This window comes from Simochromis diagramma, unplaced genomic scaffold (genome assembly GCF_900408965.1).
Source record: "Simochromis diagramma unplaced genomic scaffold, fSimDia1.1 OVJJ01000296.1, whole genome shotgun sequence".
In the NCBI taxonomy this organism is placed as follows: Eukaryota; Metazoa; Chordata; class Actinopteri; order Cichliformes; family Cichlidae; genus Simochromis; species Simochromis diagramma.
Window position 1 is genome coordinate 659,371 of NW_024387004.1, and position 14,459 is coordinate 673,829.

The window sequence follows — 14,459 nt, forward strand, 5'->3', positions numbered from 1 at the left end:
TGCAAACACAGAGAGAGGAGTTCCTATTTTCAGACAGAGCAGCAGGAGCTTCTGTGTGAATGACAGCAGCTACAAAACTGCCAACACGTTACATAAATGCATGTTTGTCTTGTTGCTTGGACTCTCACCTTCTGTCGGTTCTTTCCAGCGAGCGGGCTGACCCAGTAGCTTTCTTTGACATGTCAAACTGTTGCTGAGCGGCTCACAGATGATGTCTTTTCTCCTGCTTACATGTGGTCGCCCGGATGTTTCTCGCTCATCGCTCCAGTTTCTCTCAGGTCATGTGACACTTTCTCTCTGCAGAGACGATTCTCTGACTTTTACTGGACGAAGCTCACTGTGTTCTGTTGCTTTTTATCAGGATTTCATAGTATTTCTAAAAGTCGTGAAGTTTACTAATGAGTTAGACCGTCACACAGCAGGCGACGAAGCTGAAGATTTGTGAATTGCTTTGGGCTGATTATGAGTTTTTTCTTATTTCTGTGCCTCCAAGTGCATCCCTGCAGTCTCAGAAGGATCTGAGGAAAGGCCCACTGCCCACTGTGAGCTGTGGGCAGTGGTCTGGATGCAGTTTTATAGATGGTGAGGTCAGGGGTCAAATGCACACAAGTAGGTGTTTGTGAGCACTTAAAAATCAAAGCTGTAAGCAATGATGATGCGACCCCTGCACATCTGCACATTTTAAATCTGCAGTTGAACTTGTGTTTGGCAACACATCAAAGTCCTGCCCTTTGATGAAAACTCTCTCTGCAATACAGCAACTGATCAAGTCTTTTAAAGAAACGAAGGACTCCATGAAGAAAGGCCCCTGACGATGATATACTGGTCTGTATCCATCTTTTCCTTCACCTGACTCATTAGCTCACACATCTGTGCCTGTGATTGGTCCGTGGACAGAGATATGTACAGCGGCAGCATCTGTGGAACATAGTGATAACAATTAGAAGTTCAAATGTGGAATAACTGGGATGGAAATACTGCAGGAGCGCAAACATATGTCACATGACCTCAGCTGACTAACAGGTACAACCCCAGAACCTGTTAATGTGAAGCGTTAATGCAGATGTGCAGTGTCCAATAACTCTCTAAGGGGCACTTTCGTGATTTACAACACTGCTTAAACAAGTCCTACCAGTACTCAATATGTCTCTATTAATGGGCTACGTACCTCAGGCCTTTAAGGTGGCAGCAATAAATTATTAATTTTCAGCTCCAGTCGAACTACAAAACGCTCCTAACGGAGATATATTTCCATGTTTTCTTTCCTTGTTCCTGCTGCATTATTGTGTCTGTCAGTTGCACAAAGTTCCCACAGAACTTATTGTTCCATCAGAGGCAGATATCACTTTAATTTTAATATTCAAATCCTGGCTGGTGCAAATTAAGTTATCTGTGTTCATCTTTCTGTCTTTCTGAACACATCGAGGGAACGCATTGACGGGAAAAGACGTGAGTGTGAGTTCAGTTATGAGATTTCATGTTGGTGGAGCTGCAGAGGTGCAGTTTCTCACTACTTTTGTTTCACTGCATGTTTTAATATCGGCACTATTCTCAACTCAGATACAGCTAACCCTGTGTAGGACTGTCAGCAGCAAGAACAAAATAATTCACTTCTCTGATATTACTGTCATATGTACAAATGTTTGTTGTTTTCTGGGGTTACCTGGTATCAGTATTACATTTATATGTTGCTGGGACAGAAATGTGTCCACTGTGTTGATCTTGGATGAATGTTATCCTGAAAACAGGTTAAATTTGAGCTCTGTCACTTCTCTGATGGCATAACAACACTGTAATAACTGCTGTAACATCATTGCTCGTGTTGACTCCTTTCACATCACGTTAAGTCTTGCCTGTTGCGTCTGTATCACCTTTATAATACATTTCTAATGGGAACAGATGTGCATTGTTTGATGATGGTTTGCACATTTCACTGATCCTATGTCCATCTTCCTCTGGCATGTGCAGTACAGAAGAGCTGCTAATAATCTGTTTCACTGCACAGTGAAACATTTCATCTGACACAGCATGCAGTGGAGTCTGTTTCTGTTCATTCTGGTTGGTAAGTGGATCATTTCACCACGGCCACTATTGCAGTTCTTCTCTTTCTCTTTAGTTGATCAGCTCTATCTACCATCTCTCCACTTAACCTGGACACTGTCTGCATACAAAACACTGTGTGTGAAATCACTTGTGGCTCAATCAGCAGCTGTAGATGAACCAGAGTGTACATTTGTCCCCGTCTTGCCTCTGTCAGCACAATTTCTCACATTTCTAATGTTTTTAGGTCAGAGTCACTTGTTCACATGTCAGCTGTATGAGTACCACTTTATCAGAGAAAATAAGAGCTGGTATGATGTGTCGTCTCTGATTTATATCATCTACTCTGACAGCACACTGTTTATGCTGTCTGTATACTAGACAGTATGCAGCTGATAGGAAGGTGGAATTCAGCCAATGAATTTCAGCATCATCAGCTAAACTTCAGATTAATCTCTGCTATGATGTAACATAACTCTGGCCATCTAACCACAGCCACTGTGCACCAGTCACACACTGTTCTTTACTTTAAATCCATCACAGTGCAGCAAACTAACCTGTTTATCCTGCACTAACCCGCAGATGATTCTCACGCAGCCTTTAAATATAAAAGTTAGTCTGCCTCAGTTTGTTGTACAGCATGTTTCACAACATGACAAAACATAATAAGCTTTAGTGGTGGAAATGAGCTTCCTCCAAAGGGTGGCTGGCCTCTCCCTTAGACATAGGGTGAGAAGTTCGACCTTTTAGGAGGTGCTGAGAGTAGAGCCGCTGCTCCTCCACATCGAAAGGAGCCAGGTGAGGTGGTTCAGGCATCTGACAAGGATGCCTCCTGGGCGCCTCCTGGGTGAGATGTTCCGGACATGTCCCACCAGGAGGAGGCCCCGGGGCAGACCCAGGACACGCTGGAGAGATTATATCTCTCGGCTGGCCTGGGATAAGCTGGAGGAGGTGGCTGGGGAGAGGGATTTCTGGGTTTCTCTGCTTAGGCTGCTGCCCCCGCGACCTGGCCCCGGATAAGGGGAAGAAGATGGATGGATGGATGGATAATAAGTTTTACATTTCCAGTTTATCAAATCCCACTGAGCAGTTGTTACCTCTATATATTACCTCTTTCTCTTCCTAAAGTACAGATACCATGAAATTCTACTTCCAACCTCTGGGCTTTGTGAATAATTGGGTAGCCTCCTGGGGTAAACCTTGTCTTGTTAGGAGAGATGGCATTAATCCCATAGAAATCTAACCAAATGTATTAAATCCTCCAAAATCTTACTATCCAGAGTTGGGACAAAAAAGAAGAGTTGCAGTCCTCCCTGCTTCTTCTCCCCTTTTATCCCCCTAAAACCCATCCCCTTAGAGACTTTATCTGCTCCCAGACAACAAACCAAAAAAAACATACTAAAAAACCCAACTTAAACAAAAAAATCACAAATGAAACACAAAAAACAGTTTTATTTGTTAGAATTTATCGTCCACCTGGGCCTTTCACAATTTTTTTTTAATTCTCAGGCTTTTATCAGATATAATGCTCATCTCAAATAAAATAAAAATAAAAATTGTTGTGGGTGATCTTAACACCCATGTAGATGCTAAAGATGACAGCCTCAACACGGCATCTATTATTACTATTACTAACAGGAACTTAAAAGAGAGAGGCCTTGCATCCATCCATCCATTTTTCTTCCACTTATCCAGGGCCAGGTTGTGGCGGCAGCAGCCTAAGCAGAGAAGTCCACCTCAACTGGTTCCTTTCAAAGTTCCTTTCATCCAGGAGTGGCTCTACTTTGAGCCACTCCTGGATGACAGAACTTCTCACCCCATCTCCAAGAGAGACACCAGCCACCCTTTGGAGGAAGCTCATTTCTGCCGCTTGGATCATCTGAATCGTTGTTTCTCTGGTCCTTCACCGAGCACCAATTTGACCAGAGACTGACAGGAGACATTCAGAATTGATAGTTATTAGTTGTTGTGGTTTTGTTATTCTTTTTTTTTCTTTTTTGAGATAATACTATCCAGCCAACTGAAATAATGCTTGATTCACTTTTTCCTGCATCTGCTGACCTCCTGGCAGGCCACACAAATCAAACCCCAGCTTCAGATTCAGTTGTCACACTTCCATCTCCTAATACCTCCACTCCTGACCCCGAACCATCCCATATGACATCTACAGAAGCAGGTGAGCTCTTCATGTCAAACAAAATCTTTCTGAACGCATGGATCCCGTTGAGAAATTTACGATGATGGATTATAATTGTAACCCGCATAAACAGAAGACTGAAATACGTGTGCATCAATCTGCATGCAGAAGTGGAAGAAAAGCTGTCAGGGTGTCTAAAATGAGCAACAGAAAATTCTAGAGAGCAGTGTTGATTTTAACTCTTGTTTTATGTTTTTTGCAACAATTATGGTCCAATCCCATAAAATAATGTTGAATTCACTTTTTCCTACATCTGCTGACCTGCTATCATGCCAAACAAATCAAACCTCAGCCTCCGATTCAACTGTCACACTTTCAACCCCTCATACCTCCACTCCTGATACTGAATCATCCCGAATGACGTCTAAAGCTGCAGGTGAGTTCTTTTCAAATCAGTTCAATTCAATTCAATAGAGCAACAAATCACAACAACTGTATGTAAGATTTTAGTATTGTGTTGTATTGAATTTAATTGTAAGATAGAAACAACAGTGAAAACCACAACAATCATATGACCCCCTATGAGCAAACGATTTGGCGACAGTGGGAAGGAAAAACTCCCTTTTAACAGGAAGAAACCTCCGACAGAATCATGCTGAGATGAATAATAACTAATGGTTGACTGCAGAGACTTGTGCAAACACAAAGTGGGTGGAAAATGTAACTGAAGAAGACTTAATGCATCATGCAGTCTAGAACTATTGCAGCATAGCTAAGGGAGGATTCAGGGTCACCTGGTCCAGCCCTAACTATATGCTTTAGCAAAAAGGAAAGTTTGAAGCCTAATCTTGAAAGTAGAGATAGTGTCTGTCTCCTGAATCCAAACTGGAAGCTGGTTCCACAGAAGAGGGGCCTGAAAACTGAAGGCTCTGCCTCCCATTCTACTTTTAAATACTCTAGGAACAACAAGTAGGCCTGCAGAGCGAGCGCCAAGTGCTCTAATAGGGTGATATGGTACTACAAGGTCATTAAGATAAGATGGGGCCTGATTATTTAAGACCTTGTATGTGAGGAGCAGGATTTTGAATTCTGGATTTAACAGGAAGCCAAAACAGGAGAAATCTGCTCTCTCTTTCTAGTCCCTGTCAGGACTCTTGCTGCAGCATCTTGGATTAACTGAAGGCTTTTCAGGGAGTTTTTAGGACTTCCTGATAATAATGAATTACAGTCGCCCAGCCTGGAAGTAATAAATGCATGAACTAGTTTTTCAGCGTCACTCTGAGAGAATTTATTTCTAATTTTAGAGATGTTGCACAAATGGAAGAACGCAGTCTTAGATATTTGTGAAATATGTCGAAAGGGGCCAGTTGAGGTGGTTCAGGCATCTGACAAGGATGACTCCTAGGTGAGGTGCTCCAGGCAGTCCCACCGGGAGGAGACCCCGGGGCAGACCCAGGACATGCTGGAGAGATTATATCTCTCGACTAGCCTGGGAACGCCTTGGCGTTTACCCGGACAGGCTGGAGGGGTGGCTGAGGAAAGGGAGGACTTGGCTTCTCTTCTTAGGCTGCTGCCCCTTGCGACCTACCCCTGATCAGCGGAAGAAGATGGATGGATGGATGGATGGATGGATGGTAGAAAGCAGTTCCACATTTTGTTTAGTATGTGCACTGAAGGACATATCCTGGTCAAAAATGACTCTTACATTCCTCATAGTGTTGCTTGAGTCCACAGAAATGCCATCCAGTTTAAATATGTGGTTAGAGACCACATTTCTAAGACTTTTATGTCCAAGTAAAATAACTTCAGCTTTATCTGAATTTACAGGCAAAAAGTTAAACGTCATCCAGGTTCTTATATTTTTAAGACATTCCTGCAGTTTAAATAATTGGTGTATGTTATCTGACTTGATAGATAAATAAATTTGGTTGTCAACTGCTTAGCACATTGAAAACTGTAGAGAGAGCTTTTGATTGTTTTCATTTGATGTTTTTTTACAACAATTATGGTCCAGTCCCATAAAATAATGTTGGATTCACGTTTATCCAGGATCTGTTGACCCGCTGTCAGGCCAAACAAATCAAACCTCAGCCTCAGAGTCAACAACTGTCACACTTTCAACCCCTCATACCTCCACTCCTGACACTGAATCATCCCGAATGACATCTAAAGCTGCAGGTGAGTTCTTTTATGTCAAAAAATGTCTCATTGCAGGAGTCCCTTTGAGAAATTGACTTTTATTCTGCACACTTTTGTCAATTATCAATCATAAGACTTTATCATTATAACCGACATAAACAAGATTTTTTGAAAAAGCGCATAATACTGTGCAATCTGGAGTGCAATAAGTGGTAGAAAAGTGATGAACATTCTTGGGGCATGTGACTGACAGGGGACTGTAGAAACATGTAGAAAACAGTTTTGATTTATTTCGTTTAATTTTTTTTTTTTTTACAACAATCATGGTCCAGTCCCATAAAATAATGTTGGGTTTACTTTTTTCCAGGATCTGCTGACCTGCTGTCAGGCCAAACAAATCAAACCTCAGCCTCAGAGTCAACAACTGTCACACTTTCAACCCCTCATACCTCCACTCCTGACACTGAATCATCCCGAATGACGTCTAATCAAGCAGGTGAGTTCTTTTCAATTCAGTTCAATTCAATTTTACAAATAGAGCAACAAATCACAACGACAGTTGATGTGGGTATCCTAGCATCCCCTCGGCTGCTGTCTGTATGTTGGGGTTTCTCCCAGTGGACGAGAGGATTTGTTCCCTGCGTCTTTGGGTCGGGGAAGGGATTCTGACTTTTGTCTGCACTTATGCGCCGAGTGGTGGTTCAGAGTACCCAGCCTTCTTGGAGTCCCTGGTGTAGGGTGCTGGACGATGCTCCGCCTGGGGACTCTGTTGTCTTTCTGGGAGACTCCAATGCTCATGTGGGCAACGGCAGTGAGACCTTGAGGGTCGTGATTGGGAGGAACGGCCTCCCGGATCTGAACCCGAGCGGTGTTTTCTTGTTGGACTTCTGTGCAAACCACAGTTTGGCAATAACGAACGCCATGTTTGAACATAAGATCCTCCATAGTTGCAGGTGGCACCAGGACGCTCTAGGACGCAGGTTGGTGATTGGTTTTGTTATCAGTTCAGTTCCATTCAGTTTTATTTATACAACGCCAAATCACAACAACAATCGCCTCGGAGCGCTTTATATTGTAGGGTAGACCCTACAATAATACATACTGAGAAAACCCAACAATCATATGACCCCCTACGAGCAAACACTTTGGCGACAGTGGGAAGGAAAAACTCCCTTTTAAAGGCCATGGAAAAAGACTTTCGCACTACCTCGAAGAGATTCTGGCAAACCGTCAGGGAAATCAGGAGGGGAAAGCAGTGCTCTACCTGCACTGTGTATGGTGTGGGTGGAGCACGGCTTACTTTGACTGAGTAAATTGTCGGACAGTGGAAGGAATACTTCAAGGACCTCCTTAATCCCACTGGCACGTCTTCCGTGAAGGAAGCAGAGTCTGGGGACGAGGGGGATGACCCACAAATCTCCAGGGACGAGGTCAAGGAGGCCTTTAAACAACTCCTTAGTGGCAGAGCCTCCAGGGGGGGATGAGGTCTGCCCTGAGTTCCTGAAGGCTCTGGATTTTTAGGGGCCTGTTCTGGTTGCCACACATCTACAATGTTGTGTGGAGATCAGGGGCGGGAGCTTTGGATTGGCAGAATGGGGTGGTGGTTCCCATCTTTAAGAAAGGGGATCGACGGGTGTGTTCCAGCTAGAGGGGGATCACACTCCTCAGGCTCCCGGGAAAGTCTATGCCAAGATGCTGGAAAGGAGAGTCTGTCTGTTAGTCAAACCTCGGATACAAGAACAACAATGCGGTTTTTGTCCTGGTTCAGGGATTAGTTCCTGCCCTAAGTGGAGGAGTTTAACAATCTCAGGTATCTTATTCCCAAGTGACTGGGGAAGGCAGCGGGAGATCAACAGACAGATTGGTTCTGCAGCTGCAATGATGCAGACGCTATACCGATCCGTCGTGGTAAAGAGAGAGCTGAGTGTAAAGGCGAAGCTCTCAATTTGCCATTCGATCTACGTCCCTACCCTCACCTATGGTCACAAGCTGTGGGTAGTGACCAAAAGAACGAGATCGCGGATACAAGCAACCTTCCTCCAAGGGGTGGCTGGTCTCTCCCTTGGAGATGTGGTAGGAAGTACAGCCAACCGGGAGGGGCTGAGAGTAGAGCCGCTGCTCCTCAATGTCGAAAGGGGCCAGTTGAGGTGGTTCGGGCATCTGACAAGGATGACTCCTAGGTGAGGTGCTCCAGGCAGTCCCACCGGGAGGAGACCCCGGGGCAGACCCAGGACATGCTGGAGAGATTATATCTCTCGACTAGCCTGGGAACGCCTTGGTGTTTACCCGGACAGGCTGGATGGGTGGCTGAGGAAAGGGAGGACTTGGCTTCTCTTCTTAGGCTGCTGCCCCTTGCGACCTACCCCTGATCAGCGGAAGAAGATGGATGGATGGATGGATGGATGGATGGTAGAAAGCAGTTCCACATTTTGTTTAGTATGTGCACTGAAGGACATATCCTGGTCAAAAATGACTCTTACATTCCTCATAGTGTTGCTTGAGTCCACAGAAATGCCATCCAGTTTAAATATGTGGTTAGAGACCACATTTCTAAGACTTTTATGTCCAAGTAAAATAACTTCAGCTTTATCTGAATTTACAGGCAAAAAGTTAAACGTCATCCAGGTTCTTATATTTTTAAGACATTCCTGCAGTTTAAATAATTGGTGTATGTTATCTGACTTGATAGATAAATAAATTTGGTTGTCAACTGCTTAGCACATTGAAAACTGTAGAGAGAGCTTTTGATTGTTTTCGTTTGATGTTTTTTTACAACAATCATGGTCCAGTCCCATAAAATAATGTTGGATTCACGTTTATCCAGGATCTGTTGACCCGCTGTCAGGCCAAACAAATCAAACCTCAGCCTCAGAGTCAACAACTGTCACACTTTCAACCCCTCATACCTCCACTCCTGACACTGAATCATCCCGAATGACGTCTAAAGCTGCAGGTGAGTTCTTTTATGTCAACAAATGTGTCTAATTGCAGGAGTCCCTTTGAGAAATTCGCTTTTATTCTGCACACTTTTGTTAATTATCGACAATAAGACTTTATCATTATAACTGGCATATTCCTAGGAATTTTGGGAAAAAAGCGTATAATACTGTGCAATCAGGAGTGCAATAAGGGGTAGAAAAGTGATTGTGAAATGGTAAATGGCCTGTATTTGTATAGCGCTTTACTTAGTCACTATCGACCCCAAAGCCTTTTACACTACATTCAGTCATCCACCCATTTACACACACATTCACACACTGAATGTGTCCCAGTCTTCAGTGTCTATCTTGTAATAGTAATATGTTGTAATATGCAGCATTGTTCTCTACTAACCACTGATTAATTTAAAAAGTTTAAATGTAACAACTGTCACACTTTGTCACCCTGAAAACCATAAATTTCACACCCGAGCCTCAACTCTGACCGGCCAGTACAAGTCCGTGGCCCGGGGGCCGGGGACCACTACTCTATGGTACCGAAATTGTGAATAAATTGAATATTCCCTTTTAGTGTTGAAGCAAATGTCTGTTAATACAGTCCAGATCAAAAGTTTAAGACCACTTGAAAAATGTTAAAAAGTCATATTTTCTATGTGTGGATCGTAACAAAGTTCCAAGCAGAGCTTCAACATGCAACAAGAAGAAACAGGCGTGAAAGAAAACTCGCTTTTTTTTGAGCAGTTTATTGGAAACAACATTTGAACTGAAACAGGCTGTTTTATAGCTGATCAAAAGTTTAGGACCACATGCCTTTAAAAGGCCAAAACTGTGCAAGAAGTACTACTGCTAGTTAGTACTGCTTTTTAAAACACTTGAGTTTAACTGTAGTGTCTGTTAGTGGCAGGTATGATCCTGATCAAAGACAACAAGACCTGGGAGGACGCCTTAACTTACTGCAGAGTGAATCACACTGACCTGGTTTCCATCACCAGCGCTGAAGTGAAGACCAGCGTCATCTCCTTAGCAAACAAGGCTTCGACGCCTTACGTCTGGCTGGGCCTGCGCTACTCCCGCACCCTGGGTTTGTGGTTCTGGGTCAATGATCGGATTATGTGCTATAACTGGACCGCAGTAGGAACGACTATGGACTCTGACATGTTTGGAGCCATGATGACGAGCAGAGAGCACAATTATCGGGGGTTCAGTGGGAGCAAAAATGAGACATTTAATTTCATTTGTTCTACATAGTAGGATTTAAACCTAACGAGAGAAAGCGGTGCTCTCTGAAGACATGGCTCTGTCTCCTGCTCCTGAGTCACAGGGACATCTTCGTGACTTTCTTCATTATTCCTGGATTATTATTATTTTCACAATGATGATTTTTGGGGGGTTAAGGCTGGGTTACTCTGTCCTCATAATAAAATGTGTGTGTTATTTTCTGTATTCATGTAAGAATTTAAAAAATATGTTTGTTATCAAAGTGACTTCATTTTTACTCACTTTGAATGTTTCTAAAAATTAATTTTAGGGGGCATTTTAGCATTTACTTGATAAGACCGAGGGGAGACAGGCAGCATAGGGCTGTGGGTCAGATTCAAACCTGGGTTAACTGCAGTGCACTGTTTGTCTTCATATCAATACAAAATGTAACACAAAACACTGTAAAGCTCTTTTCCCCACAAATGGAAATCAGACTGAATATGTTGCATCATGCTTCACGTTTCCATGTATGTTTCTGTTGTAAACAGAGGTTTGCACTCTGTCTGGTGTTAGTGTTGAGTTTAATTTTAGCCAGATGTTAAACTGACAAATTGTGAGAAACTAACAGATGTTGCCTTTCCAAATAACTCACACATACATTATGTTTAACTTAAAAGCTACAAAAACTAAACTACACCATAACATAAACCCACATATGGCTTAATGGTTACACCTCCCTGAGCCTGGTTCTGCCGGAGGCTTCTTCCTGTTAAAGGGAGTTTTTCCTTCCCACTGTTGCCAAAGTGCTGCTCATAGGGGGTCATATGATTGTTGGGTTTTTCTCTGTTTGTATTATGGTAGGGTCTATCTTCAATATAAAGCGCCTTGAGGTGACTGTTGTTGTTTTGATTTGGCGCTGTGCAAATAAAATTGAACTGAACTTTTACAGTTTGATGAATGAGTCTCTCCTCCTCAGTCTCTCAGTCCTTCAGTTCTGCACACAGAGATTGTAGAAAACACCCAAACCTGGGAACTCTTAGCAACAGCTCTTTACGGAGTTCAAATAAAATCGTGTGTAACGTGGCAGCTTCCTGTCCACATATCTACATAAGTGCACTGCATTAAGCATTTCCTGTTTCTTTCTATGTTACTTTTATGATAAATGTCTGATGGGTACAAAAAGCTGTTAAGTGATGATGAGTTGAACCCGGAGGTGGACAGTTTTTCACCGATACACACAAACAGGGAAACTTCCCTGTTTTCTTTCCTTCTTCCTTTTGTGTTATGTAAATGATATCAAAATTCCCCCAGTTAGTATTTCAGGGAGAAATTTGAATTTATTTGAATCCTCCTTCTTTGAATATTCACATCCTGATCTGTGCAAAGTAAGATCTTTGAGTTCATCTGAAGGCAGTCACAAACACATCGAGGAGAGACGTCGAGGAGAAATTACGTGAGTTTGAACTCCGTTATGTGATTTCATGTTGGTGGAGTTCCTCCAAATCTTTATTTCACTCGTGTTTTAATAGCTGAAATATTCTAAACTGGGCTACAGCTAACTGTGTGTGCTGTGTAGGGCTGTCAGCAGGTCAGAGTCTGACTTCATGAGGATTCAGGCCACTTTAATTAAATGAAATGATATTATAGAGTTTAAATAATAATACTTAATGCCTCAAAGCACATTGTGCGCTGTCTATCTTGCGTGCTGCACAATATCGTTTATTATTTAGTATCTACTGATATCTACTGATATCTACTGCTAGCTAGTTTATTGTGATGGTGCCGTTTTTGATTTGAACTCTCACAGCTGGCGCAGAAATGTATCCTCGAATAAACATTTATGTACAAAATGGTGACTTGATTGTGTGTAAATGTTCCATGTACAAATTGAACATAAACTTACTTTATTACTTTAGTTTTATTTTATACCACACAGGATATAATAGATATTAATTATGAATTATATGAATACATAAAATCTGGATTTTCTATTTTTCAGCTGCATTTTACTGAAAGTTATCGTTTTACGTTTATGAGGGCAAAGATGTTTTTTGAGTGCACCATGTTGATCTGGAGTGAAAATTATACAGACAACAGAGGCTGAAATTTGGGAGCAACTGTGGCTAAAAGTTCCATCTGAGACACTTTCAGTCGTACTGCAACATCTGCTGTGATTGGTTGGGAGAGAGAAGGAAGACAGGATAAAGACATGCTGTAGAAGAGAGACAGAGGTTAATAACAGATATGATTCAGTGCAGAGAGGTCTGTGAACACACAGTGAGTGAACAAGAAACACCCAGTGCATCATGGGAATCCCCCAGCAGCCTATTGCAGCATAACTAAGGGAGGATTCAGGGTCACCTGGTCCAGCCCTAACTATATGCTTTAGCAAAAAGGAAAGTTTGAAGCCTAATCTTGAAAGTAGAGATAGTGTCTGTCTCCTGAATCCAAACTGGAAGCTGGTTCCACAGAAGAGGGGCCTGAAAACTGAAGGCTCTGCCTCCCATTCTACTTTTAAATACTCTAGGAACAACAAGTAGGCCTGCAGAGCGAGAGCGAAGTGCTCTAATAGGGTGATATGGTACTACAAGGTCATTAAGATAAGATGGGGCCTGATTTTTTGAAGTTCTGGATTTAACAGGGAGCCGATGAAGGGAAGCCAATACAGGAGTAGTCCAGCGTTCAAAGAAGGAAGGTTCCAACTGCTAAAGGGTGAAGAGTGGACAGGTCCAAAGTACTCCAAGTAACACAGGGAAAAGCACAGGTAAGTATTAGAGATGGGCCGATCCGATATTACGTATCGGTCGGATACTGACCTAAATTACTGGATCGGATATCGGAGAGAAATAAAAGATGTAATCCGATCCGTTAAATATCACAAAAGCACCTCATAAAACTTACAACATGGCGTAACTCAGCTCATAACCTCAGCACGTTGGGGCAGCATGCGTAACTTGATAGAGCGGCTGTGGCGTGCGAGACCTGTTGGCGGTCTGGTTGTGCATTTGGAGCCTCACTACCAAACCGGTGTTCTGACAAACCATCCTACTTTGGCAAAATGTCCTACCGTAGGTTATGCACATTCCTGCTGTCACATAGTAGTTCCAGCACAAAATTAAGTAGGTATGCCGGTTTGTCACTTAACTTTGCCCATCAGAGTATGCTTGTAGCTCATATTCATAAAGCCAGGATGGTTCGCCACTTAATTTTGTGTTTTACGCATGCGCAGAAACAACAGGTAGGATGGTTTGTCAGGTAGAATGGATTCCCAGAACACCGGCATTTCATCTCCGAGAAAGTGATCCCAGAGAAGTAAAGCAAGTGTGTAAGTTCATCTCTGAATGTTTGTAAAGCATTCCCACGTTAAGCTTAACAACCGAGATATGGAGGGACTGCCTCTCTCTCTCTCTCCTGCTGCTACTTCAATGTGAAACTGATCAATGATCAGCTGATCGTCTCTCTTCTTTGTTTTTGGCCCACTTTGCACCAGAAAGAGGAAACCAGCGGCTGAACAACAGCAGCACGTTTAAGCTTGATAAGCTGTTGTTAGAATTTATTTAATATTACTTTCTACTCCAGGATCTTTTTCTACGCAGCTGACGGCTGGTAACTGTGCAGGGTTTAGCCAGGGGGGCCGATAGGGCATGAACAGGGAAAAGGGGGCACAAAGACATACTTTTCTTTCTTATTCTCATTTAAAATGTCGAGCTTTTAATAAATAATTATCTGAATCTTACAACCAGTTTGAATCTGATGTAAAATGTATAGAAGTCCATTATTGTATATAGTAACTGTTAAGTCTAATATACCCCAGTAAGCTATAGTACTTTTTCCTTTGGGAACCATCTGTGCAGTCTGCAGTTCTGCTGAAGAAAGATGTTGAGTCTGTTTAAGTATCGTTGAAAAATAATTGATTTTTTTTGTACATGTGCATTAAATTAAAGTTGATTACGTTGATTAAGCATCACGAGGTGGGGGGTGGTTCCCTATTCTTTTTTGCTGGG

At 42.6% G+C, this 14,459-nt stretch overlaps 1 protein-coding gene across 3 annotated transcripts; it reads left to right on the forward strand.

Annotated features, from left to right (window-relative positions):
* Positions 1-1,969: 1,969 nt before the first annotated feature.
* LOC120739220 (cell wall protein RTB1-like) lies at positions 1,970-12,105 on the forward strand. 3 transcript variants are annotated; one of them, XM_040040913.1, is made up of 7 exons: positions 1,970-2,062; positions 4,112-4,216; positions 4,530-4,613; positions 6,227-6,355; positions 6,684-6,812; positions 9,141-9,269; positions 10,154-12,105. In XM_040040913.1, exons 1-7 carry the CDS (start codon positions 2,029-2,031, stop codon positions 10,501-10,503), a joined length of 960 nt encoding a protein of 319 aa, XP_039896847.1. In that variant the 5' UTR covers positions 1,970-2,028; the 3' UTR covers positions 10,504-12,105. The 3 variants fall into 3 exon arrangements, with proteins under 3 accessions (XP_039896847.1, XP_039896848.1, XP_039896846.1); XM_040040912.1 differs by lacking the exon at positions 1,970-2,062 and having other exon boundaries at positions 3,670-4,216; XM_040040914.1 differs by lacking the exons at positions 1,970-2,062; positions 9,141-9,269 and having other exon boundaries at positions 3,660-4,216.
* The last annotated feature ends 2,354 nt before the right edge of the window (positions 12,106-14,459 follow it).